The sequence below is a fragment of the Desarmillaria tabescens genome, assembly GCF_030435595.1.
Source record: "Desarmillaria tabescens strain CCBAS 213 chromosome Unknown EV420scaffold_21, whole genome shotgun sequence".
Lineage (NCBI taxonomy): Eukaryota > Fungi > Basidiomycota > Agaricomycetes > Agaricales > Physalacriaceae > Desarmillaria > Desarmillaria tabescens.
Genome location: NW_026848320.1, coordinates 223,529 through 249,104, shown reverse-complemented (window position 1 = coordinate 249,104; position 25,576 = coordinate 223,529). Strand labels below are relative to the sequence as shown.

General features: G+C 47.7%; 6 protein-coding genes and 2 non-coding genes across 8 annotated transcripts; 5 read left to right on the top strand and 3 right to left on the bottom strand.

The window, feature by feature from the left end:
• Positions 1 to 329: 329 nt before the first annotated feature.
• EV420DRAFT_1548542 (uncharacterized protein) lies at positions 330 to 1,991 on the top strand. The gene is made up of 9 exons (XM_060473395.1): positions 330 to 775; positions 801 to 969; positions 1,017 to 1,047; positions 1,082 to 1,104; positions 1,153 to 1,188; positions 1,242 to 1,282; positions 1,317 to 1,382; positions 1,439 to 1,499; positions 1,554 to 1,991. Exons 1-9 carry the CDS (start codon positions 649 to 651, stop codon positions 1,867 to 1,869), a joined length of 870 nt encoding a protein of 289 aa, XP_060329803.1. The 5' UTR covers positions 330 to 648; the 3' UTR covers positions 1,870 to 1,991.
• EV420DRAFT_1548539 (uncharacterized protein) lies at positions 1,992 to 4,020 on the bottom strand. The gene is made up of 4 exons (XM_060473394.1): positions 3,908 to 4,020; positions 3,797 to 3,849; positions 2,327 to 3,733; positions 1,992 to 2,282 (listed from the first exon to the last, which is right to left on the bottom strand). Exons 3-4 carry the CDS (start codon positions 3,727 to 3,729, stop codon positions 2,072 to 2,074), a joined length of 1,614 nt encoding a protein of 537 aa, XP_060329802.1. The 5' UTR covers positions 3,730 to 3,733; positions 3,797 to 3,849; positions 3,908 to 4,020; the 3' UTR covers positions 1,992 to 2,071.
• A 6,057-nt stretch (positions 4,021 to 10,077) lies between these two features.
• EV420DRAFT_1548505 (uncharacterized protein) lies at positions 10,078 to 14,107 on the top strand. Its single transcript, XM_060473393.1, has 13 exons — positions 10,078 to 10,613; positions 10,683 to 11,151; positions 11,240 to 11,615; positions 11,671 to 11,867; positions 11,920 to 11,952; positions 12,002 to 12,266; positions 12,320 to 12,745; positions 12,804 to 13,087; positions 13,143 to 13,199; positions 13,265 to 13,305; positions 13,354 to 13,477; positions 13,532 to 13,638; positions 13,698 to 14,107. Exons 1-13 carry the CDS (start codon positions 10,469 to 10,471, stop codon positions 13,814 to 13,816), a joined length of 2,643 nt encoding a protein of 880 aa, XP_060329801.1. The 5' UTR covers positions 10,078 to 10,468; the 3' UTR covers positions 13,817 to 14,107.
• Positions 14,108 to 14,864: 757 nt separating this feature from the next.
• On the top strand, positions 14,865 to 14,943 carry EV420DRAFT_t155. The gene has a single exon. It is a non-coding gene; the product is annotated as a tRNA-Arg (tRNA).
• EV420DRAFT_497280 (cytosine-purine permease) lies at positions 14,929 to 17,618 on the top strand. Its single transcript, XM_060482382.1, has 10 exons — positions 14,929 to 15,575; positions 15,633 to 15,647; positions 15,709 to 15,780; positions 15,834 to 15,998; positions 16,052 to 16,370; positions 16,421 to 16,680; positions 16,734 to 17,024; positions 17,079 to 17,151; positions 17,201 to 17,257; positions 17,324 to 17,618. The coding sequence occupies exons 1-10, from the start codon at positions 15,352 to 15,354 to the stop codon at positions 17,393 to 17,395; spliced, it is 1,548 nt and encodes a 515-aa protein (XP_060329800.1). The 5' UTR covers positions 14,929 to 15,351; the 3' UTR covers positions 17,396 to 17,618.
• Positions 17,619 to 18,877: 1,259 nt separating this feature from the next.
• Positions 18,878 to 19,210, bottom strand: EV420DRAFT_1236415 (uncharacterized protein; the record flags this gene model as incomplete). Its single annotated transcript, XM_060466586.1, has 1 exon — positions 18,878 to 19,210. A coding segment is annotated over one exon (333 nt), but the record flags the coding sequence as incomplete, so codon positions are not given.
• Positions 19,211 to 22,014: 2,804 nt separating this feature from the next.
• Positions 22,015 to 23,400, top strand: EV420DRAFT_497213 (uncharacterized protein). The gene is made up of 3 exons (XM_060482381.1): positions 22,015 to 22,523; positions 22,573 to 22,779; positions 22,831 to 23,400. Exons 1-3 carry the CDS (start codon positions 22,234 to 22,236, stop codon positions 22,964 to 22,966), a joined length of 633 nt encoding a protein of 210 aa, XP_060329798.1. The 5' UTR covers positions 22,015 to 22,233; the 3' UTR covers positions 22,967 to 23,400.
• A 253-nt stretch (positions 23,401 to 23,653) lies between these two features.
• EV420DRAFT_t153 lies at positions 23,654 to 23,725 on the bottom strand. Its single transcript has one exon. It is a non-coding gene; the product is annotated as a tRNA-Glu (tRNA).
• Positions 23,726 to 25,576: the final 1,851 nt, after the last annotated feature.

The window sequence follows — 25,576 nt, the reverse complement described above, 5'->3', positions numbered from 1 at the left end:
GTGCTATGTGGGCACTGGGCAACGGTGAGACCAGTGAATAGCTTCAAACAGTTCGCCATGGATCGACTAGAAGCTGGGAAAGACGCAAAGGGTGAAAATAATCAACGTTTTAAAATGCTAGACCGCGAAATGATTGTTACAGTGCTGGCGACGCACTTCCACATCCACACTGTGGCGGCGAAAGTACCATTGACAGTAGACTTCCTAAAGTACTGGCAGTGCAACGACTAAAGCATGCCGTTTTTTGATATCCAGACATGGAGAAATAAAGATGATTCAGATAAATTGGAAGGGAAAGCTAGCGGTACTTGATCATGATGTAAGCAAGTTGGAAATGGGTCCAAGCCAAATTTTACTGAAGCCGGACTTTCGGGCCGCCTTCCGCGGCACTCTCTTGTTGATTCTCTTCCACCACCTGCCTGTGCTCTCTGGTCGAAATGCTCTGGAGGGCAGCGCATCTCAAGCATGGTCTATATCTCTGAACTTCTGTACTGACCTGAGCACAAAATGAAAGTTACGCAACACTGAGCCACCGCATAGAGAACACGGCGCAATTCCCGGCAAACTGCGTAAACCTAAACTCTAGCTTAAGGTCTCGAATAGCCGCCCACGCGTTCCTATCTTCCTATCATACTCAGGTTTATCGATATGGATCTCAATCTCTCTGACTGCTCGAATGTGTCGCTGCCAGCTATCAGAACATCCCCTACCCAGTTCGCTTGTATGTCGATCTCCGAGGATCGTGAGGTCCATGCAAACAGCACGGAGTGTCTGGGTACATTTATACCACCGCCAATCAGGAATTAATCTCAAAGCTGGGCTACGCGAATATCGGAGGCGCGTGGGATCAGATCCTTTCCATGATCATCCGAATCGTCTTGATCGCACCTTGAAAATGTGTCTTGACTCCGACTCTGTAGATGAGATCTTAGCATCTCAAATCGTAACACACCGCAGTATTATGACCAAGTGAGCGAACGCTACCAATATTAGAGCCATATACTGATTTATATCAGGCTATTATATGGGGCCGCTCAACAGCTCAACGTCTTTCTCTACAACGGGGTGCTGTACATTGAAGAGTACTGATCCCGAACCTGACCGGTAAACGAGCTGAATAAATAGAGTAGCTCCAATCTCATTACTATCTAGCATCCACACCTTTGTCCGCGACGGCGAATGCATTGGGTCCGCTATTTTCGTCCCATAGATCCCGAGTGCTAATTTTAAAATATCTCTAGATCCAACTTCGAAGCGTTATGCACTGGTGGATCTCCTAACGGTATTAATAACTTGCATGCGAGGTGGATATGCAGGTGTCACATTCAATCTGGGAGATTTAAAGGTAGTCTTTGCAGGCGAGGTTGACTGCCAAAAAGATTGTGAGCTGCGTATTGCCTGCGTGTATTGATACCGTTTCTTACCGCTACTTCCGCAGCAAACGTCACAGGGCAGGCAAAAGACTGTCTAGAGCTGAAAACGAAATGCCAGGGTTCGAAGTAAGTCGATCTATATTACAATTTCGGGCACCAAATGACAACGATGCATCGTAGACAGGCTCCTGCGAAACTTCGATGGTACTTCCAATCATCTCTTATCGGTGTCCCAACCATTGTCCTGGGTTGGCATAAAGAGGGCGTGTTGACGGCGGTCGATATGATTGATGTTGCTACGATGGTCGATGAAACGATTCTGCAGCAACGGTATGACAGTGCTGCCATATTCCTTACCTCCTTACGGCGGCACTGCATGGCGCACGCTATGGAGAAGGAAGATAATCCGATATGGAGGCTTATAACTAAAAGTGGACTACAAAGAAGACCTACCATTCGTGCTTTGAACTCCGAGGAGGTTCAATCAGTTAAATAGAGATGACGCCAGGATTGGTATTCTTCCTAGTTGGCCTTGTGACGGCTTTACAGAAATGATTGCTTCTGTAATGACTTGTGCACAGTGTATAACAATGCATTTTTGGGCGTCCGTGGGCCCACAGTACGTGTGAGTGAGATATTATATCTAGTTGCACCCAACGGCACATGGTAAATACTCGCCCCATTTGCCGCCTTCCCTTCTACCAATAATCACGTTCCGAGCCACTGCTCCCGTCTGACGAGTTCCACTCACTTTCAGGGGGATCCAGTCCATCCTTTTCGTACTTTACAACCAGTCCGTCCTCCAATAGCTCTCTCCAAAGATCTCCTGTTTCCTCATCGTCAAAGGTCTCCAATGGCGAGTCTAAACGCACTTCCTGCAGGATACTGCAGGTGCGGTCCTCGCTGATCCTTCCCACAGTAGAAGGACGTCGACGAGACTCCGCCATTTTTACAAAGCCTGGTAGTTCAGGCTTTTGAACTGGGAAGAGCGCAGGTCTAACGAAGTGAGCTTCGGAAGGAGAAGGGGAACGTCAGGATCGGGAAGAACAATAAGTCGGGCGAGAAAGGCATTGGAAAGGGGATCGACGCGAATCCGAAGGTCTGTGACGTTGGGTGTAGATTGCACGAATCTTGCGAGATCCCCAGGGCTTCCCCCAGTGCTATGAAGATCGGCGCGTACTTCAAGTGTGGTAGCTGTACAACGATTAGACATGTCTAACGGAGGAAATACGGTATGTTCGCCCTTGTCTCTGTATTCAATTTTCAGGGAAATGAGAGAAGGAAGCCGAATGCAAGTATAAATCTGAGCCAGAGAACCTTCTACCATGTCATAATGAGACCTTCGTTCCTCGCATAACGACAAATGACGAAGACTGGGGAGGGTGATGGTCTCAAGCGGAATTGAGTCTATATCGCTTTCGTGACATACGAGATTTAGGCGAGTTAGCGAGGATGACTGTGTTAACATCTGCAGCGCCTCAAAATGCTGTGCGTTGGTAGCCACGAAACCGTGATATTCCGTCAGGTTGTGAAACGGTAAGCTATAGTATTCGATGGGTCCCGTGACGTTAAGGTACTGCAGCGAAGGAAGGGAGGTAAAGGCATCGATGGAAATGTTCATGTCCCTTGGTTCCTTAGCATTGGGATTGAGCTGCAAGGCAAGGTGCGTGACGCGAGCAAAACATTCGCTATATGGGGTCAAGGAGTGGAAAAATGGGTATGACACATTCAGCATTAGAGTAGTGCACTGCGGAATAAACTTTGGAATAATCAATGGGAGTAACGGGTGGTCGTCAGCCGGATTCGATATCGAAAGGCTGATATCGTGCCCCTTCAGCCTCTCGAGTTGAAGTTCAAGGAGGTATCTTTCATTCCCTAGCTCCTCGGAATCACTGAAAGTCAGGTTAACGCAAGACCACAGGCGCGATGTGTTCACCGCGACCGCTCTCCACTGACGGCAAACATGGGACAAAGTCCATGGAGCGTCATCCGTTACCAGCGAGTCGTAGTCATAGGAATGCCATGAATCTAACAGCTTGGTCGGATTTCGCACGCAAAGCTCGAAGATTACAGTCAATATATCATCGGGAAGGCGACGAATCGGATGCAGGCCAGTTCTGATGGTGTCGACCTCGTTGGCAATTGCATCGCGCGCATGTAAATGAGCCTCAAGCTCTGTTCGTAGCTGGATAATTTTCTTGTCGATGTATGACAAGGATTCAAGACGGCGTGCAAGCTCAGCACGGAGAATATTCTCTTGGGCGTTGGATGGCGGTTCGTTGTTCTCGTACAAGCTTTTAAGTGATCCCGCTAGCATGAAATCGGTCATGCCGAAAAGCTGGTCAGACGAAGACATGAATCTGGGTAAGTAGAAGTATCAGTAAATTTTGTTCTTCACGTACACGACGCTGAGATGTACCAACCTTCCAACAAACGCCGTTTGTAGCTCTAGGGCAAGGGAAACAAACGGATTGACCTGTCAATATTCCGGCAAATATTAAGACAGTATAGAATCTGAATAAGACCGGATTTACCGAGGTTCCTTTCGAGCTACAGTCTAAGTGGACGACAATGAGCCTCCGAAAGGATTGGGACTCCCGTGGAACCTGGCGTGGATGGAGGCGGTCGACAAAGTTGGTATCCGGAGCTCGGACCGAGACGCTTCCGACAAGCATGGACAATTTCAATCAATGCCAGCTTATTTGAAATTCAAATCTTCGCGGGCAACTTGTTACTTGGTGCACTTTGTATGCGGCATTGCGTTACTCTGGACACCTTAAAAAAACAAAATATCTTGCGTTTATTGAAAGCTTCCACAGATGCCTCTCTGTCAAGTTTCCAGGTGCGTACCTCTCTTATTTCTAGTATTCTGGACTGGTTTATTGTTTCTGGCAGCGTTCGCGTAGATGGCGCGTTGTCATAGAGATATTTCTTAGATTATGTCTATGATAGTTGAGTGCCTTGTGCTCGATAGCGACGTCTTTATCCTGTCCAACGGGATCTCTTCAACTTCGCATTCTTATCGACGTACCGACATATTTCCAGCTGTCCTTAAAGTGATAGGTATGGAGCCTCTCAAATGGTGCACTATGTTAACTGGCTACTTTTAAAATTAGCTACATCTGAATCTCAGCTTTTCAGAATTCAATTCTCAATACTTACTGCGACAGGCCTAATGATTCTTTTGTCGTTTTAGTGGTTCCGTGGTATAACTCCGAAATCTGCAAGTTGGCGTTTATATCAGACTTAGCTTGAGTCTTGACTATTATTCTAACGAAGCTATAGAGCTTTGTCTGCCGCGTGTACGTGCTGGATGGTTCGCGCATCTGACGGCATTAACAAAGGCTGCAAAAAGGAGCTCAAGGCGTACCTATGACAATCCTTCGTCAGTCTGGTTCATTAACATATACTATCCAGGGCTGATGCTTCATGCTGCACATGAAGCCATTGCGAAATGGTGGCGTCTATAAAGACGGCTTACTAGACTATGGTGTCGACCAAGAATGTAGAGCTCATCTTTCATCAGACATCAATAACTGTCAAGTTACAGAATCCAAACTATGTCGTCCGCGGCTGTCGGTAAAGAGGTAATCAACTTGGCTAGCTTTTCATCTCACGAAGTGGTCATGGGCGCCGTCGACCATCTGTATGGTCCTCATGTAGGATTGTGGCGTATCCAGGGCGCTTGGAAAGCGATTTCGACAGCTGGTTGGTTGTTGTGGCAACACGACAACCATATGTGGGGATCTCCCGCTTGTCGGAGAGTGCAATATTAGACGCCCATGTTACCATTGCTTCGGCTAGACATTAAGGTACATATGCATCATTGCATGTTGTTCGTTCCTTTCTGATATTCTATATCATCGAATCTTAGACTTCGACTATCATTGAGAGACTGACAGCCGGTACTCCATTCCGGTTCTCGGTGTGTAAAGCGTGTGCTTTGCTTGATTGACAGCAATCTTTGACCTGTATGTTTCTCATCCCTGATCGCTTGGCCTTCTGATATTGATACGATTGCCGTGTTGGTACATTACTAGTGACAGGAAGTCGACCTTTCGAATCTTTCCTTGGTAACTTAGTTTAACATCTAACGTACCTGAACATCTTCCAACGCTTGCCCTCTTTTGATGGCGTTAGTTCCTGGAGGTAAGCATTCATTTAGCTCAGTTAGCTGTATTAACGAAGCTAATGTTCCGCAGATTTCGGTTGCTTGTCCGGAAGACCTCATGCTGGATGTTGCTCTGTTAGTTTACATCTTTTTGTACACGCTGATACGTTCCTGATGAATTCTCCAGAATGCGCAATAGTAGACCTCAGGGAACTCCATGTATCAATCAGTAATCGATTGTTGACACTCGTGAGAGCCATGTTCCTCAAATTAGTTGATTTGGGTTGTAATGATGCTTTGGCATAGAAATGTGATACATAAGCCCTGGATGGGAAATGCGAGCCATATTCTGTCACTGCAGTTACCTACAACCAAATATCGACATAGTGGTCCCTAGCTCAGTTGCTGCTCGCAAAATCTCAATTGCTCCGCGTCGCCTGGGGAAACCTGAATGACAATATTCTTGGATAGTAGCCAGACACTCCATCGCTGGCCAATAAGTCGCAGACCTGAAGTTGGAATTTCCACCCGGGACCCGGATTGCCGGCCCGCTATCCCTACCGGCAAAGTTTTTTTTTGCCCCCCTTTGCCGACGGTATTGTACGCGCTGCGCACGAGTACGCTTCCTTCGATTGGCATCGGCTACAAATTTCAGTCCAATATATTGCGATGCAAGCACGTAATGCATTCGGCAGGTCCATCTACCTCTTAGTAAGGCTAGCGAAAGTTATGACCTGCTTAGAGATGATGTCCCTGGGTTCTCAATGTTTCTAGTACGCTTTTTTATGATTTTCTAGCTTGATCAAGAGCGCTCATTTCAGCCCCTCGATTTAGTAAACCATACGCTTCTTACACAATGGCCTACGCGAAGAGTGCGGCGCCTTTGTTTCGCTGTAACCGGCAGCAGAGCCTACCGAAAATTTATAGGTCCTGAAAAAATTCCCGCCCACGTATAATTTCCCCCTCCCTCTGAGCTTTGGGTCGCTGAACAATTTTGGACGATATTAAGCCGGTTGTTGGCCATCCAAGCATTCAAAGTTGCAGAAACGTAACGTAACAGTGAGGGTAGAACTCTCCCCGAAAGCTTCAACATTTCTCCCATCCCACTGTCCCCTCATTGTAACGGGGTGCTTCTTATCGTTGCAAATGGTTCGCTTCCTTCATTGGGCGCTCGCATGTGGTGAAGATACGGCATACCTGACGAAGCCTTAGCACTTTTTTTTGAATCTGCGCCTACCCATTTATCTGGTCCCCACTTCGAGAAGTCCTTCTTGTTCTTCGCACACGCGCTGGGAGATTAATTTAACTGCCCTCTTGCCAAAAGTTTTAAAGGCATATCATTTCAATGCGGTACTGACTGTCAGTGTGCAGTGGACTATGCCCGGGATCCGAGGGCGCACTTCTGGTCTGCTCGTGCGGTTTACTTGTCGGCCTATCCTTTTTTTGTCGAGCTTGATCCCGACTTCCCAATCATTCCGAATCAGCCGTTAGCCTCCAGCCATTTTGCTTCGGCCGGAGCTAGTAATCCCATGGTGGTGATCGGGGTAAGAAGCATCTGCTGCGTCCCCGTCAATGATTGGTGGACCAACCTCTCACTGTAGCCCAGAACTCCCCAAAACTGACAGTCCTCATGGGGTGCCGATAGTGCTAAGAGTCTACTCGTCTCACACATACCTGGAATAGAACAACGTTCTCACCCGCCATGGTCATGGACCTGCCGTCAGCTGTGAAAGGTACGCGCCACTTAACTTACAGCCGTGAAAAAGATGATTGTTTGGTCCTCAGATACGCGTCTTCACTAAGAAGTTTTCGGAGCTGAAGATAGAGCGCCGTCTCACGATCGTGCCCCAATTCGAGATGCCATGCTACTGAGTGCACATTCAATATGCCTTTCATTTCCGTATGTTCTAACTGCGATCAATTTACACTGACTGATACTCATGCCTCCTTGTTCTACCACATAGTCTTTTCTTAAATTTCGGACATTACAGTCATGCCGGGTTGTGGGGGCCTTCTAAAGTTCGGGAGGTTCCCTATCGATAATTTTAGACGGTAAGATGAACACTTCAGCTACGATTCGCTACTCACTCTCCCTTACAGGCGACGCTGCCGAGGAACATGTTGGTACTACCGACCTGATCTGTCCTGTTACTTCGACCAGATCTACATGGAACATTATAATGACGAAACTTTTGCACATCGACCAGCCCTGAATAAGTGTCGCCCTCTCGTACGCTGCTAACCCGTTCCAGGCTAACCAAGGTGGGGAGATCTCCATCTCTTCTCACCCCACCGGCAGCCGTCTTCAATCTTCTCGGTGTTTTGCATTCAGGAACAAACGATGTGAACTAAGTCCCCTGACGTCTAGCTTCGGGAGAAGGCCGAGACTCTAACTTGTATACAATGCCTTCACTTATGTAGGTGCGTCTCACGAATGACATTCCCAATGATGTCTCAGGCTGTCCAAATCTTATTCATGTTCTATTGATGAAAATCAATTCATCTCTTAGCTTGTACCAGGCCTCAACCCCGAGGACATCCACTTCAGTACCGAGTAAACCGGTCTGGTCCGTCGGACAGCTTGCTTCTTTGCCGTCCTACTAATAGGACGCTGAAGGCAAGACCTCGCCGTTCCGCAGACTTCAAGATATATTTTTTTCAACACTATGTCTGTTTCCACTTATCTCCTATGACAGCCATAAAATTATCGTAATACTAAGTTGACGACTTTGACGTCGCTAGCACCCAAATTTCTCCGACGGTGGCCTTTATGCTCTTTGAATTGTCGATTACCAACGGAGAATGCGCACCGTTCTAACCCCCGAGGTATAGGATGCCCATGTGGGTTCAGCGTGCAAGGAACAATGAAAAATTCTCTCTTTGTCTTATCTCGGCGCCCTATCTAGTGATCTTCTATTGTCGTTAGATTGTCCTGGGATTTCATCATGTCTCTGGCCCAGACGCCATTTGTTGAGATTTATTTGAGTGACATGGGATCTACCTTAATCATAGACAGTCGAAATTGCTTAGGATGCCGATGGGTATACATCCGAGGATTCTATTGCTAGTACGATTAAGGGACGTGATTACTTCCATAGGTCGCAACAACACCCCGATAATCGGAAGAACGCTGACTTTCAGCATCCTCTCTCTTCATACACATACTTTTCCGCAATGTGCTCGTACCGCCACTCCATGCTAGCGTGGGCGGGTATGTGTCGTTATTCCAACTCCATTTTTTTCTTGACAGGACCGCAAAGACGCCGGCCGGTGGCTGGACATTGGAAAAAGTCTTCAGGGCCCTCGTGGAAGACTTTGCGGATGTAAAGAGATTGGATGCCGTTAACTAACAACCGAACATCGTCGAATCAAGGAACAGGGCTCTGTTGGTTGCTTGTAAACGATCGATCGAGTTAATTCTTCAATACTTGCACCGACAAGAAAGGTACGATGGGTGATATCCCGACTGGATAGCATTAAACTCAAAACGAGGAGAACGCCTTCCAGTTGAAATATCAACTCCGGGTTGCTGATCTGTACCACTTTTGATTGCATGACGAGAAGATGTCTCTCCCGTGCTGAACAGTAAGCTGCATTCGGATTTTTTCCCTCGTCAAGTTGATCGGGAACTGCCTTGGAGACACACGGGTTTAAAGTTAGTTTCCTGAACCTTCTGATCATCATGACGCTAGAAAGTCTGGTAGACTAGGGTGGCTGCGATGGAGAGTGTTCAATGGAATACAGATATTGCGTAGATTTGATCGCAGCAGGGACAACGTGACGAGTTGAGGGGATAAGCGGGTATCGCCCGGACCTTTTGATCCGTCTTCCCGTAACTAAAACTTCCGCAAAGGACACTTGTTCCCCGTCGAATGACCAATTCTCCGAACTGGAGTCGAAGTCAATTGAAAAGATTGCTGGTTAGAACATTCGGCTCCGACCTAAACAAGTCACGATGACGATGGGCGATCAGCGTGCGGCGATCAAGGGACCATTCAGAAAAGTGTTCCTTGCCCCTCAGCTCGGGCGAAGTGTCGGACGAAGCTGCCTTCTTATCGACCGAAGGATGTCATACCAGATGAGGTATATCTCAGAGATAACTTATGCTGGAAGCCAGTAAACCATGAGAACAGTCGAGAATGCGTCAGGTAAGACGGTCCGAAGAAGGCAGGTACGACTCCGGACAACAATGGTATCCGAAATCCGCTTTCCAGTCGTGCATTTTATGGTGTGAAAGTTCCGGTTGCCAGTTGCTGGTTTCTATCAGAGAGTTTGCATCAGAGCATGAGTCCAGCATCGCCCGTGGGAGAGAGAGAGAGAGAAAAAAAACAGAAAAAATCGATACCTACGCCACACTAAAACCCGACGTTGAATATATTGAAGGCAAAAGTCAAAACACAAAAACATACGAACGGAGAACTTGGCTGCCGTCACTACGTTCCTTGATAGGCGCCGCTCGCGTTTCACTCACGTGGAGCCCATTAAGTGTCGGCCCGGCGGCAACCGGAGATATTAGCGGGGCCTAGAATAGTAGACCCTTCCTTTTCAGGATAAGGTTTGACGCGAAATTACGGCAGGCTCTCGTGTTTTCTCAAATCCAGTACGCCTTGCCGACATATTTCCGGTTTCTCTTTCAAAGAGAAGGACGTGTTTCTTGGCAGTGACAGCTACGGAGAGGCCACCAATCGTCTTTTTGGGGCTCATTTCATTTTTTCACTCACTTGCTTGGAAATCAAAAGTATAAAAAAGGTTGGGAATCCGATATGTTCTCTTCTCTTTGGCAAGCCATCTAATGGCACAATCATATGTATTGATCTTCTGATCTTCCAGTGAGAAGTTCAATTTTTTTTCGTTCCTTATCCACCGTGGGCACTGACGCTACCCTTGTGGTGTGTAATCGCGTGGCTTTGAGCCTCATTACAGGCTTTCACTTTCACCCTGTGCGTAATCCATTTCAACCTTTCCAATCTCCATCCCATCGTCGATGGTCGCGAGCTCGACAGGCGACCTCTACTCTCCCTTTCAACCAGGCATGGCCAACGAAGATGGTCCCCAGTCGAGCTCTGATGGGTCAGGCCTCCATTCTCCAGTTTTCGGAGCTCACTATCCCCCTGCGAACGGTGACAATTGTAAGTTGTTGCCATCGTACTCTTTCCTTCCCTCGTAAATCCTGTTCTCATCTGCTTCCGTAAATAAAGTCCGGTATCAGCAGGATCAACTTCATATTCAGCAAGGAGTTCACGCCGCCCAATTTGAATACTTGCCGACGCTAGTGCAACAACCTCCGTTAATTGACACTGCACTAGAAATGCCGAGCCCCGCATCTGAAGACCTTGCATTTCATGGCGGGTTCTCCGCCTCGCCGCGCACGCACCTTCGAGGCGATTACCACGTTCCGCCTGCACGACTTCCGCCCCCCCTCAGTGGCTCTGTTGCTGACTATAGATATCAAGGCTCTTCTGAACGACGGTTGCCTAGTGGGACCCATGACTCAACGTATCACCGTGCTAGCGGAGGCATTCCATCCGTCTCCATCGATGACGATCACCGACGCCCTCCGATTTCGCCAACAGAACGTGTAGAAGTTTCTCCAACAACCAACCCTACTAATCCTGTCCGGGAGCCTCGGAGGGAGATCTCTACCGTTGTCATAGCTTGTCGCCAGTGGTAAGTCTTCCTCCTTCCCTTGCATCTCCCAACTTTCATTTAGCCATTTTGCGCAATGTTGACCCTCTCTATCTGTTTTTCCCTTTAGCCGGGGCCGCAAAATACGATGCGACTCTACAAGGCCCGTTTGCAACAACTGCGTCCGGCGGTCAAATGTCTGCGAGTATGACGCAGTCCCGAAACGTAGAGGACCTGATAAGCGTCCAGGGACTCGTCAAAGATCCTGTAAAAAGAGACCAACAGACGGTTCAGTTCCTCCTCCTCCGAAAAGAAAACGTACTACAGCACCGAATCGACCAGACGTCATTTCTCCGACTGAAGACGGTATGGGTGGTGGTCCTCTGAAGCAATCACCAACAGCGAGACCTGCTGAACGTCAGCAGGGCCAACCACTAGGTACTTCGACGCAGACGCCTTCCCCGATAGATATTCGCGGCCCGGGAGATCAGTCAATTTTGACTAAGGTGGATACTAGTATTACATTTAATGCTTGATAAACGACTGACTTGATACACTTAGCCCGAGCAGTCACCTAATTCTCGTCGATACTACCCGCATGATCCCGCCTCGTATCCCAAACCCTCATTCCCCCGACCTCTCGATCTGAACGTTCTGCACTCACCCACTCGAGAGCACCTGAAGTTTCCTCCGCCTACTTCACCTGCCATTGAGTCGGACCAGCGGGTATGGTGGGACACTTTTCTAAAGACTTACCCGTAAGCCTCGGCTCTCTCGCGTTAGCCGCCTTAGTCACAGCCTGCATTCCAGACTACGAGATGTCGCTGACGACCTGACATATCTGTAAGCACAGCCACGTTCCTGATAATTTCACGCCTGACACGGGGTATAGGTTCACCGATGCAGGATATTGGCTGTCCTTCCTCAACATAAAGCTCTTCGTGGACACCTTACTCAACGCACAAGAACGTATACGGATTCAACCCGCCTTTGTCCTAGCTGCCCTAGCTATGTCTACCCTGATGAAGTCTTCCGAGACGGAGTACGCAGTTCAAGGCCGAACCCGTGCCCTCTACCTCCGAAGTATGGCGCAGAACGCTCTGGAGGCCGCATGGGAATCGGAATGGATTGATGCAGCCTTAGCTGAAGCTGCGCTTGTACGTCTTTTCCGTTGCCCGTGTCTACGTGCCGCTTAACTCGTCCGTTTTAGATACTAGCACTGTTCGAGACCTCCGTTCACCCCGAATACGGTCCGACACGCGTCGAAAGCGCCCTTATCTTTTTGGATAACATCGTTCGCCGTCTTGCATTGACCTCCATCGATACAAATGACCCAGATGTATCTTTTTTCCCACAACGCGGCGTCCCTGTCGTCCTCGTACCCGGCCTTGATGCCTTCTCTCCTCACGAGCGCAAATGCTCATGTATACCTACCGATGCCTCCCATCCACCAGATCCTTTCAATACCTGGTCATATCCCTTACCATGGGATTCTTCGTGGTCAACTAACGAGATCCGGGACGAAGAATGCCGTAGGGTCTGCTGGAGTGCTCTCGGTCTCGTTGCCAACTACACTCTGCAATGTGCTGCCTTCGATCGTGATCCCCCTAAGCTTTTTTTGAGTAGCCCTTCCAACGTATGTGTTCTCCCGCGACCCTATAAGGAGACTTCCCTGACATTACTTCTCCATCCAGTATGCACTACTATTCCCGGGCGAAGCTGTCGATCGCACATCTCCCCCTTATCGATCAGCGGATTCACAATCGCAGAAAGAGAGCGTTTGGGCGCTCTATTGCCGGAGCATGCTTCTGTGGTGCTTCTGCGATCAACTACGTCGTGAGCCATACGTGGAGGAAGACAAGGCCGAGTATGCGCACGAAGCTTGGAATGAGACTCAGTCTATCCAGGATTCGTTGGATTTGCATGTCTGCAATCTCGATACCGCTGTCATGTACATGTGTCGGGAGTACATCTATAAGTGGATACTGTCCTTTTCTTTGCCAAGACATGGTCGACTGACTCCTCTCCTTCAGTTCTCGAATGGCAATCACACAGGCGTTGCGTAGGTTGGTCCCTTCATCCTCGAATGTGTGCGTGTCTATTCCTTTTATGAAACTCATATCTTCTTCTGCTTTAGCTTACACGGATTAAGTAGTGGAGGCCCCGTTTTCACCCGGAAACAAGCTGACGAATGGAGTAAGTTTCGTCCTCGTCGTTTGAGTCTGCCTTTCTTAGCATTGTTAGTTTATCACCAAGAACAGATTGTCAAGCGCGTGACGATGTCTATCCAACGTATGACTGGTGCTCAAGGACATCAGCTGACGCGTCGTCCGTTTCAAGTAACCTGGTTTTCGAATCAACTTGCATTGTAAAATTCTCGTTCAATACGTCATATACACGGCTCTGACTCAAATTATTCCAGATGCCTTCGCCTTTGGACTAACGATAGGTCCTTATATGGTGCTCTTGAATTAGCCAAAGCTATCATCATTCCTCTTGACATTGTCAATTCCTTATGGCCCTGCCCACGTAGGTGGCGTAACCTTGTTACTGCAATGCACCAGGTTTACCCTTCTCCCAATCTCTAGAACACCAGCACCAGTGTGATGACCTAAGGAAGCACCTAATTGAAGCCTGCACGTCTGTGGGCATGGGTCTTCCTTCTCTCACAAACCGGTCCCTTCCGCCTTTAATGAAGACTCATTGATATAGATTTTCCCGATAATATCCTCTCTGTTATTCCTTGGTTTGCGATCTCTGCTATCAGTTATGCATTTCTTTACTCTGCTCTACTACGTACGTGTATTCTCTTCGTTGCTTATCAGATTGTAGTTTCTAGTTTATATTAGCTTTCCTTTCGAGTCCAGAGTATCTCCATGTAGCACCTCACGTTGAATATGCCGCTTTGTTATAATTCGCCCACGTTTCCTTTAATTACCAGAATGACTGAGTTGTCCTTTTGGTACTTAATACAGCGATGTCATTTAAGTTGTATTCATTGATGGTTGCTTGTCAGGATGCTTAAAAGTCGGCCTTTGTAAGAATCACAGGCACCGATATAGTTGTTGACGGACCCTTTCTCCTTGTAGTCAAGAGCGCAAGCAATAACGGTTGAAATAGAAGCCGTTGTCAGATCAGGGTCCCAAAAAGCGGACCCGGTCTTGCCTACGGATAAGAATATGTATCATAAGTAGCCTCCCGAATAGTATATATGGCTTGGGCCGCTTGGCTACGATATCATTAATACTAAGAATCATCGATACTTTGGGCGTGGAGTCCTACATGTCATTTTCCAGCTGACACGATTTGGAGAAGGCTTTGAAGTTCTAACTTCCTAAAACGTAGTTCTTCAATTGTCCAAAATGACATCAACACATCCCGAGAGTAATCTGACTGGCACCAGATAGGCGCCCTCACACCTCTGAGACGGCCTATCTAGATACAGTTGCAAGATAGATAGATATTGTCTACTCATAGTAATATGACATCCATATTGATTAGAATGTTGCTAGGATACTAGGTTCTAGCGGCATTCATGGACAAGACAGCTGGAGAGTGCGAGAACGGCCGGGTATATACTATAGCCTGTCAGTGCCGGCCACAGGGGAGTAGTTTGATGAACCAAAGAGACCAATATTGATAGGGTGTATGAGGTGACGAGCAATGTTAAAGTAGAAGAATGACGCTGATTGAAATTCAAAAGTCTAAAAAAGTCTATAAAACTTTAAAGAGCTGCCCAGACAGAATTTTATATTGGCCGTGTGGCATAATGGCAACGCGTCTGACTACGAAAAGGTAATCAGGAGATTGCAGGTTCGACCCCTGTCTCGGTCAATTCGTTTTTGATGTCTCCTAACGCAACACTGGCCAGTGGCTAATCACATTAGCCTGTCACTTTTTGTGCTTCTAGTGTGTAGTTATATTCTTCATCACTCATTGATACTTGCGAGTCCCTGTAATGCTGTCACCTGTGGAATTGACACGCTCTTCGACTCCTGCCTCCGATGATATGGCAGCGCACTGAGGAATACCTTCCTCACTCTGCAAGCCATGCTCTGCTATTGTTTTCGGCTGCCGTTTCGTATCCTGGACCGTTGGCCCGCTCCTCGTGTGCAAATTGTTTATCTATCTCCGACCATACTGTTACTAATAGAGTCTTCTTTTTTTGATTGCTTGTGACGCTTTCAACTACGATAACCTTTTCTCTCCATCGTCTCAACTTTCAAATAGCGAGGGTGGAAGATGTCTTCTCTCCATGAGGACTTGCAGCACTCGGGAATCTTGGCAGAAAAACAACTCTCTTCGGCCATAGTCTCCTCTGAAGTAGCCCGAGTCGATGGAGTTATTATCGAGCGTTCGGGAATCTTCGGCCCGCTGTTATCAAAGCTTTTTGAGAGTGGTGTCGAAGGGAGGGGAGTAGAACGAGTCCTCGAAGACGAACGCGATGGAACACGTACTTGGAACATGTAAGGCCAATTCTTTGCTATCACACCGGCTTATGCTGATTTGCGCGCCATGATTAGCTTTTTCTTTTGGACGTAAGCGAAATATCTCACCGGAAGCACTGAGATCTTGATGTTTGATGTATCATGCCTTCAGTTCCGTGAATCTTGTCCTTTCAAACCTCTCTGTAGGCATTCTTGCGCAAGATATATTTTCCCTGACATTTCCGTGAGTGTTTCCGTGGATCAAAGATTCTTGACGTAATTCCTCTTCTATCACAGACATGCGATCGCGGCGATAGTGGTCTTTGGTTTCGTATCAGCGGTGCTCACTTCTCTTGTAGCAACTCTGGGGCCAAAAACTGGGCTTCGTACGATGATAATCGTGCGCTTCAGCTCCGGATACCTTGGGGGAATAGTGTATTCCGTACTCAATGTTCTATCTCTGTGAGGTTGTCATTCTGTCTCGTGCTTTTCGCGCTCATGTTCTCCGCGCGTAGACTTGGATTCGCGGTTACGTGCATCATTCTTGGCGGTCAAACTCTCGCATCAGTAAACGCGGGCTCTCTTCCCCTTGTCGTCGGCGTTATCATTGTCTCTATTTGTAGCCTTATCCCATGTTTCATTGGATATAATGTGGTGCACACTTACGAAAGATATGTATGGATTCCACTTTTCGTGGTTATGTTTTTTCTCTGGGGATTAGGCGGCCATGCAGGTTTCGGTATTCAAGCACAGAAATCCTCTGAGGAATCGGGACGGACTCTGACTGCAAGTATGTTGAGCTTTGGTGGAATTGTTTTCGGAACTACTGCAGGTGTCAGTATTACCGTCGAAGGATAATACTTCTTGGGATTAACGGCTTCTAGTGGGCGACCCTCTCGGCTGATTATAATTGCCGGCTTCCAGTGAACACGTCTGCGACGAAAGTTTTTTTTCTCACCTTTTTCGGGATCTACATTCCGACTTCTTTCGCCGAAATTCTTGGTGCGGCATTGATGACCATCACAAAGGCCGGGTATCCCGAATCCTTTGAAAGCGGAAGTTTGGGCGGTCTTCTCGGCCAGGTCCTGATGCCTTGGAAGAGCTTCGGAAAGTTTTTGCTCGTGGTTCTGGCTTTATCTGTGATGTAGGTTATCAGACTTCTCGCTTTGAATTTTGGAGTAACGCATTTTGATTTAGCGCTAATAACGTACTGAACACTTACTCCGTCGCATTGTCTATCCAGGCACTTGGCCGTCCTTTTGGAAAAATACCTCGCATATGTTGGACTGTCGTTGGGTGGATTATATACACAGTGGCGGGCGTTGCAGGCCGAGAACATTTCGCTGAGATTCTATCCAATTTTCTAGCAATTCTCGGATACTGGTCCTCATTCTTCATTCTCGGCGTACTCGAAGAGCACTATATATTTAGGAGGCAAACTGGGTCGCTTGGTGGGTATAACCTAGACGACTGGGACACTCCCGGAAGGTTAGTCAGATATGGTTTATACTTTGAATGTTGAGAACCCATCTGCCTTGAAAGATTACCAGTTGGAATTGCTGGTATACTCGCAGGATGTTTCGGTGCTCTGGGGGCCATCATCGGGATGTCTGAAGTGAGAAAGATGATATCGTCTCTCTCCAGGAAATGAATTTCATCTTTAGGTTTGGTATACCGGTCCGATAGGGAAAATAGCTGGCAATGCGGACGTGGGATGCGAGGTAATTTTTTTCCCCGTCCTTACTGTATGTTTGAATGTTACCTGTTCTAACAATATTCGTCCACAGCTCGCGATTGTGTTTTCTGCTATAACCTATCCTCCGTTAAGATGGCTCGAAATCAGGATATTTGGAAGATGATGATATCGACTTCGATACGTGAAAGCGGCAGTATAGAGGTTATTTATGACAGGATTCCCCAGATGACTAATGTCCACCTTCGTCGCCTCACTTCCTAATTGGCGTCGGGGTACCAATGGCAGAATGTATGAACATAAAGTGTATTTGTCTATGTCAATGACAGCGAGAATTGAATATGCTCCGAACAGAAAGGGTGCTATATTCATCCGCTAGCCATACCACTTGGCCAGATGCCGGGTTTTCTTCGGTGCATTATCACTGAAGTAGGACAAACTTACGTAGGTATCAGGTACGTACTACTGCTAAGCGAAGGAGGCGCATCGACACGAAGGCGCACTACACGAAAGAGAGAGAAATTGCAATGGAGACTACACTCCGACCTTTTTTTTGGTCACCATTTCTAGTCCCCATATGTAACCACCAATCCTTCTTCGCATAACTTCTTCCGTTCTGCAGCCACTTGTGGATCATCTAGAACAAGCGGAGAGTCAAGGCCAGTTGCCGTAGCAATGTTTCGTCCTCCTTTTGCCGCTTCATACGGGAAGCAATCATGTCCACAATCAAACATTACAGCCTGTGTACGTAGACTGGCGCAAGTCGAGCCTTGTCAGGCGAGGAAGAATATTCCTGGCGATCACTTCCCCGAAGCGAGTTTCGAGATAAGCGCTTTTCCTATGTCCTTCGCGTGTAGCGTCAAATGACTGAGACTTTGAGCTACAGATAGAAATCCTAGGAGACGTTTGGTGTTTCTCGTCTGAGCAGCGAGATTACAGGACACCTTTAAATACGTGATCCGGTTATCAGGTGGTATAGCCGGGAATTCGACTGGCCCATTGTGGTTGTAATTTAGAAAGATCAGGTCAAGTCTCGGTATTTTTATGCCCTTGAAAAATCGGGCGACGGATGTAGATGCGAGAGCGTTTTCTCCTGCTGAAATAAATGTAACGTTGGGCAGGAGGACGGGCACGTCAGATTCGTCGCGTGGAAATGGAGGTATCTTCGAATCGCGGAATGTAAATGAAAGGGTCCTGAGGGACGCATCGGCACCTTGAACTTTGTCCAAGATTGCGAGGCTCCGTCAGACTGTGGGCTCCCCGGCTCTCAAGGCGAATCAACTGTTTCCAAGGCAATTGAAATTGAGCTGCGGCTTGAGGATCTACGTCTACATCCTTGAGGGAAGAGGTTAAATGGAAAGTATTGATAGGAGAGGGATGTTCGGTGTCTCCTGGAATGCCTCTGATGATCAATGTGGAAAGAGAGACCAGAAACCCGGCATACGCAGAAAGAAATTTTAATGTCTCGCGAGGGACATCAATACGTAGCTGTTTCCATCGAGATATGCTCATGAGCAACATCGGGAAGGTTGGATGAATCGGATAAGTCGACTTTACTGTCGATCCTGAGAGCAAGGTTGCAACTTGGCGCCCTCTGAAGACATAGCCCAAGTTTAAATGACAGAGATCTTGCGTGATTTGCTTGATAAGAGGGAAAATCGGGGGATATCGAAGACCATAGGCGCGATGTGGAGACAGCCACGTGTCTCCACTTGCGGGAAACCTGCGATATCGTCCATGGTGGCAATGTTGTATTAAGGGAATCATGAGGTGTGTAGGTTGCGTAGAAGTCGTCCCAGTCTTTGCCACAATAGGCGAAAATTTCGCGTAGAATGTCATCAGATAAAGAACGAATAGGGTGTAATAGCGCTTTGGCGTTCTTTAAATGTTCAGCAAAAACATCACGTTTGCGAACAAGACCGTCAAGCATTTCTCGGGCCAGAACAATCTTCTGTTCAAGGTCCTCTACCAAGCGGGAGGATTGAGCCGCAGTTTCGGCCAGTTCCAAACGTTCCTCATGCAAAGGGGGAACGTTTGATTTTAAGAGCTCTTCCATCCTGGCGGAGAGGGGCTTTTGCGCAGGTTCTAGGTCGCAAGAATATATGACAGCAAGTAGCACACTCGCGAGTAGGCAGAAGCTGTTCCACGGCTGCCATAGTATCTTGCATGATGTCTAGTAAGATGCATTGCTAATTTTATAAAGATTCTAGGCAAACTTAGACGACCATCGGCCCGAATTCAACGGAGTTTGCAAGGCGCCAGTGCGAAAGCCATCGAAGTTCTACAGTCGTGCAGTCAGTATTAAGTTGTCGGTTCTCAACCTTCTTATTCACAGAACGGTATGATATCAAATTCTGCGGAGGTACTGGGGGGATTGATAACCAATGTCCTAAAAGCCGGACTCAATGATTGGTATGAAGATAAGTCGTTCAATAGCTCCGGGAAGTTCAGAATAACTGAGCCGAAAAAACAAATCGTGACTTCACCGTCGCGACGCGTCTAGTTGATGCCAAACAACGACAAGCAATCGAATGCTGCTTTCCCGCTTCTTTTCCTACTTCCACCATGTCCGTCGTGCTGTTCCTACATCGTATAACACTTGGAGGTACCTAGTGACTAGTAATGTAAGGGTATTCTGCTCTCACGCCTGAATATCGCTCATTCCAGCCGTTTCCAAGACCCAGTGTTAATAGAGGAAACAATTCTATCCTTGAACCGATTCGAGAACCGTTGAGACTCAACAACACCGACGCCAAGGAGCCTATGATAAGGAATTGCCTTTGGCGTGGATGTTCAAGGTGTGTCTTTTCCCACTACTGTCACGAATTGCTCAATAACAACGATAGGTGACTCGCGGACAAGGGTGCCTTGCACCCTTGGTTCTTGCCAAGATATATCGACATTTACCTTCGAGAATGAGTTATACAGTTCTTGGAACTGTAGTCTGAATCAGCGAAAAGGAATGCCGTGGTGCGTTTACGTCTGTTAGGTCAAAGGTCGTCATTAACATCTTCGGATAGGCACAGCTGTATGCTAGGCATACCCAGTCCTGACCAAACCCTTCTGATGGTCGAAGATCCGACCTTGATGGATAGCTGGGCTAGCCAGTCGTAGAGCTCAGCCTATCTTTTCCCAGAGGTCTGGTTTTGTCAAGTTGGGGCGAGCTAGAACCGGAAGGCAGGAACATTCGTCCTATCGTGGAATTCAGGCGCATATATCGACCGCCTTTGTCTGCTGGAAGGATGTTGACCAATATTTGTCGTTCGGGTATAGACACCATGCGGTGGGACCGCGCTCTATATTGTTGGCTCTTCAATCAAAGGGAGCAAAGTTAACCCAGGCTTTCTACCAGACGGTCCCACGGAATCGCATTACTGAAAGGTGGCGGCTGTGGCACTCAACCCGTTGTTTGCTCTGATGCTGGCCCGCGGTGTGTCTGTCTTGTACGGAAGACACGAACATGTACTCACACCTTGTCACAAATTCATTTACTCTGGGTTTGCGCGCATTGTATGCATTGACATGCATGGTTTCAATGCGTGCTTGATAACTGTCGTTAGAGGTACGGCATATATTTAAGCTTCCATCTTTCTTTTCTGAATTCATCTGCCGTCTAGCTCGTCGTCCGCGGAGTGTTTAGGACAAGTTATGTTCTTAGAACATTGTGGCCATGGGGTCTGTCCACCGGGTTCGCGTAATGAGCATCATCAGGAGCACGGCGAATTCTCTAGCCAAAGGAGATTGGTGGGTATACTCTTAAACTCTATTTATGTTCGATCCGCATGCTGATAGTGCAACCGGCAGTTCCACCTCCGAATTCTAGGCTTTTCACTTCTGGCCCTGAACAACAGCGTAATTGGCTCCGTACAGTACCCTGTATGTTTGGTATTTTTATAATGACATGTCGGGTTCGCGTTATACTGATGCAGGCCCATATATGGCTGCAGGTGACAGCATGCGTGTGCACAAGAGGATCCCTAATATGCACCTCGCACGACCAAAGCAACTGGATCAGAAATAAATCTATGGTGTCTGTATGTAGCTTTCTACTTTCGTCAGGTTGCTAGCTTATACTATTAATAAATTTTAGGGTTAGAAGTATATCGTATGCCGTGCCGACATAGGCCGACGCTGCCCTCCTCACACAGTGTTCGACTTAGACGACGGTGTGTCCTCTAGAACGACCTTGGGTTCAGACTGGAGGTAAGATCTTGACCATGCAGCATCGCTATTGACTGCTTACATCACCAATCGCGGACACAGTGCTTTTTAAGAAATGTTTGTGGAACGCCCTATCCTTCCACCAGCTCTTCTTTGGTTCTCTTCCTAGACATGGCAACAAGCGGGGCTTTGTGTAGCTTGGCCGATACGAGGACGAAGAAGCATACTCCCATTCCGCCCGATCAGACAGACCCCCATATTTAACACCCTTCATGGCGTGCCTTCATTAAGGATAGGGCTACAGTATAGCTTGTGCAGTAAGACCAGACATGGTCGCATGGAATGACACGAAAATCACATCTTGTACGTCTTTGCCCCTGCTCTATATCTTTCCCTCTTCAGATGTACGTTCTTCCCCGCTTACATTCATCCCTCTAGGGTCTGAATCGATTGCCGCCCAGGAACCAGTCCAGATGCAAGGTGCAAATATCACGTTTCACAATAATTGACGACTATAATCTCATGTTTTTTTTCAGTCATAAACTGCTTTCCGCTTGTCAAGATCATCTAAGCCGAAGACGTCCTAATGTCGAGACACCATTCACCTTCGACGAAAGGATGAGGCTAGCTATCGACTCCCTTCTGCTGTTGTGATACTTTGGGTGTTCTTCTAGCTCACAAATTACTCCTGTCCGTTCCGCCCAAGAGATAAATATCCTCAATGCATAGCTTTTGCTTGGCCGTCGGATATTCTAATCGGTCACTCCTTTACGCCATGCATCCCCTATCCTGTCGATCGTCTTTATATATTTCCTCCCTGCCCAACCCACCTCCCCAGTGAAGATGCGTCTCTCCCTCTCTTTCCTGGTGTTGCCCTCCCTCGCCGCCTTCGCTGCCGCTTACTCGGCGCCTGACCCGGTTCCCGGCGCATCTTTCCATCAAGTAAATGCTCGCGACCTACGCGTCCGCGCCAAATACCCTGAGTACTTCAAACGCTCGACCCCGTCAGGCATAATCTGTGGGGCAACTAGGAAACGGTCGCTCCCCGCTGATGCTACCGATGTCCCACCCGAGCAGGTCCTCCATCCGCCGGAGATGGCTGCCTTCTTGATTGGTGGAGGAAAATTTGTGTCGTACGTGCTTCATCTCTAGGGTTCATTTAGTTTGCTTATCAACGTTTAGTGAGAATGGAACCTCCTATTTCGACGAACATTTCATGCGCAAGCACGCTAAGGATGTTGCAAAGTTCAAGGCGGGTGCACCTAAGACTTGGCACGACTCTCTTCGGGACAAGGTCTCGGCAGCCATATTGGATATCTCGCTCCCGGCGTATAAAATGTGGAGGAACCAATGGAAGGACCCCGATGCTATCCTTTATCTCGCTCCCAGGTACGCGTGCTTCAATGACAGCTAGGGTGAAGCTGACGTTGAGCGCTACAGTACGGTAATCCGCGCCAAGGATCTAGAGGCCTTGGAGCTGGCGTTACTGGAAGATCCCACGTTTGAGGAGATATACATTGAAGGCTATAGGGTTACGAGGCGATGGATGGAGGCGGCGGTGGAATTTATCGCCTAAGACGGGTTCTAGCGTGGGAGAGGTCTAGACCGGTCAAGTCACTTCACTCGTATCTACACCCCTGATACACTTTAGATCGTTTATTCTTGTTCGTACTTTCATGGTTATTTACTTTATATTTTTATTTCGATATCCATTATACCCTTCCTTCTACTTCCTGACTTCGTCTGGTCTTATTCGTTACAAATCTTTTAGAAAGTACTCTCTTTACCGATGGGCGACGTTGTTCCACGCGTGTAATCTGACATTCCGTCCTTTCGGATACTGATGTGCAGTACTGTAAGGATGAATACTTCGGATTCTGACCTTGCTCTGCCTATCACCTTCTTTCTATCGTCTTGAGTGTTTTCTTCGTTGTTCTCAGTCCAACATGTCACATTGAAACCCGCGTATATTTTGGTAAGCGTATACGGTGTGCCTTGTTATTACTCGAGTCAAGGACTGCTTTTGGATTCCTAGCGCGCCACTTCCATGCTCCTTACTGTATCCTCCGATATTCTCTCTGGGTAAAAGTGCGAACGTCTCTAGGTAAAATAACGTATCAAAACACCCCCTTTAGGGAGGGGTCAGTACAAAACCGTATCTTACCCCTCCCTGGTTTAGTACGCAGCCTACGCAGCCCTAATTGCGAGTAGACTCTAGACTAGAGTCTCGAGTCCAATAAGAAATATGAGGCCAATCTTTAATTTCGGATACGGGGAATCGAACCCCGAGCTGCCGCGTGAGAGGCGGCAATGTTAGCCGTTAAACCATATCCGATGCTTTTACTGTATACGGAAGGACGGTGTTCTACCATCGGCCATACTCTCCACCTGTCAGCTCGTGCGCTTGACTATGAGACTATGGCTACTTCTGGCTTATCTTAAGAGAGAAACGTCTCCATGGTGCACTCTTTACTGGTGAGAGTTTTTGTTGAGGTATCCTATCAGGCCGGCACTTCCACATGAGGACGGCGCCAGTAATACATACATACAGTAGTTACGTGGCATTTTTCTTAATTGAACTTTACTTCTTGCGCCCATCTCGTGATCGTTTAGCGCCCATCAAGCGCCCGTTCGGTGTCTATTCAGTGCTTCTCAACCTTAATTCCTCAACAGTTTTCACATCTGGGAGCTGTGCGCACGCAGCACAGTGTGCTAGAGGGTGCTAGGCTGCCGGCAAAGACCATCGCTCAATTCTCTGCAGCTTTCCCATCCATCTACCACTCATAGCTTGCTATAGATCCTTTGGACCATGTTCTACTTCATACCCATGCCTCTCCTTCTCTCAAACAAGCCAGCCTCGAACTCACAAGTCCTAGAATTTGCTTCGGTTTTTCTTTTGCTTCTTTGAACGGAATAGCGAACCAGTGCCAATGATGAAATCTTTGATTTTCTAGCTGTGAGTTCTGGGGTCCCTCCGCTGTTTCGGTGCTGAACTCGCGCCAGAGTTGCCAGAATTCTTTTTGTTTGAATTTGGTCCAACTTTGGGAACTGTTATTGGCGAAGAAGGAATGGAACTTCCCTTCAATCCTTCATTCCATCCCTACCCAGTAGTCGATTATTTTTGGACCAAACCGCCATACATCCAACGCTCCTTTCCATTCAACTTGGTCAACAAGGCGAAGACTCCTGCACCAATCGCCCGCCTTCCGGTGGAGATATTGACGGAGATTTTCGACCACCCACATTTTCTTACGACATTTTCGACATGAATTGGACTCCATATGCCACCAGTCATGTATCTCACCAATGGAGGGCCATCGCTATAGAAAAGTGCCCGGTTATCTGGACAGAGTTCTATCTTAACTGGACTGAGACCCACTGGGATTTCCTTAATGACCCCCTGGCCCTACTTTCCTTGGCACTTTCTCACTCTGGAGATAGGCCATTGGAGTTACGGTCTGCTGAGGACGACGGAAGTGAGATGGAGGAGGTGTCCGCATATGGGGAATGGGATGACAAGCTCACTGATACGCTCATACAAATATTGGTCGATCAGTGCCCACCTGTGGAAAAGCGTTTCCTTCAGCATCCCAGTCGAACTCTTCCACCTGCTTTCTCCTATCCGTGGAAAATTACAAGCCCTTGTTGATTTTGAATTCAAAGAAACCTTTGACGAATGGGATCTTGCCATCAGTGCTGACATCTTGGACGGCGCACCACTCCTCGAAAGGATAATGGTCTCATGTTCCTTTGACGTCGAGCGCCCAATGGTCACCTTCATTCCACGGATGTTGCCCAAGTTGACCTCATTCTCGGACCTTCGGAAACAAGTCGGAGCATACCAGGAGCTTCAAGAGGACTTGCTCGATGGAGAAAATGTACTATTGGTTCCCACGGTTATCGCATAGCTACATAAATTACTAGGCCTTCGTCACCAAGTCTGTCCCAGCGCACCGAATTCATCTTTTTTGGATAGACTGCCTACAAGAATGTTTCCTCTTCTAGCTCACGTCCATATCAGTGATTAATATAAACTCGCGATCTTTCGAAGTCAAACTGAGCGCCTGAAAGGAAAAGGGTGTCCAAACAGGGATTCAGTCCAAAATCCCCCTCTGTGCCAGGAGCGACGGCCATCTTGAGTTGCGTACAAACTTGAGGTACGTCAGACTCGGCGTCTACTTCAGAG

Coding starts and splice junctions, on each gene's coding strand:
- EV420DRAFT_1548505 (XM_060473393.1), top strand. CDS start 10,469: ATGGTCGCGAGCTCGACAGGCGACCTCTACTCTCCCTTTCAACCAGGC. Junction 13,478..13,531: donor TTTTCGAATCAACTTGCATT/GTAAAATTCTCG, acceptor AAATTATTCCAG/ATGCCTTCGCCTTTGGACTA. Junction 13,639..13,697: donor TTCCTTATGGCCCTGCCCAC/GTAGGTGGCGTA, acceptor CCCAATCTCTAG/AACACCAGCACCAGTGTGAT.
- EV420DRAFT_1548542 (XM_060473395.1), top strand. CDS start 649: ATGGATCTCAATCTCTCTGACTGCTCGAATGTGTCGCTGCCAGCTATC. Junction 1,189..1,241: donor CGCGACGGCGAATGCATTGG/GTCCGCTATTTT, acceptor AAATATCTCTAG/ATCCAACTTCGAAGCGTTAT. Junction 1,283..1,316: donor CACTGGTGGATCTCCTAACG/GTATTAATAACT, acceptor GTGGATATGCAG/GTGTCACATTCAATCTGGGA.
- EV420DRAFT_497280 (XM_060482382.1), top strand. CDS start 15,352: ATGTCTTCTCTCCATGAGGACTTGCAGCACTCGGGAATCTTGGCAGAA. Junction 15,999..16,051: donor GTACTCAATGTTCTATCTCT/GTGAGGTTGTCA, acceptor CTCCGCGCGTAG/ACTTGGATTCGCGGTTACGT. Junction 17,258..17,323: donor ATGCGGACGTGGGATGCGAG/GTAATTTTTTTC, acceptor ATTCGTCCACAG/CTCGCGATTGTGTTTTCTGC.
- EV420DRAFT_1548539 (XM_060473394.1), bottom strand. CDS start 3,729: ATGTCTTCGTCTGACCAGCTTTTCGGCATGACCGATTTCATGCTAGCG. Junction 2,283..2,326: donor AGCCTGAACTACCAGGCTTT/GTAAAAATGGCG, acceptor TACTGTGGGAAG/GATCAGCGAGGACCGCACCT.
- EV420DRAFT_497213 (XM_060482381.1), top strand. CDS start 22,234: ATGCGTCTCTCCCTCTCTTTCCTGGTGTTGCCCTCCCTCGCCGCCTTC. Junction 22,524..22,572: donor GGTGGAGGAAAATTTGTGTC/GTACGTGCTTCA, acceptor ATCAACGTTTAG/TGAGAATGGAACCTCCTATT. Junction 22,780..22,830: donor ATCCTTTATCTCGCTCCCAG/GTACGCGTGCTT, acceptor TGAGCGCTACAG/TACGGTAATCCGCGCCAAGG.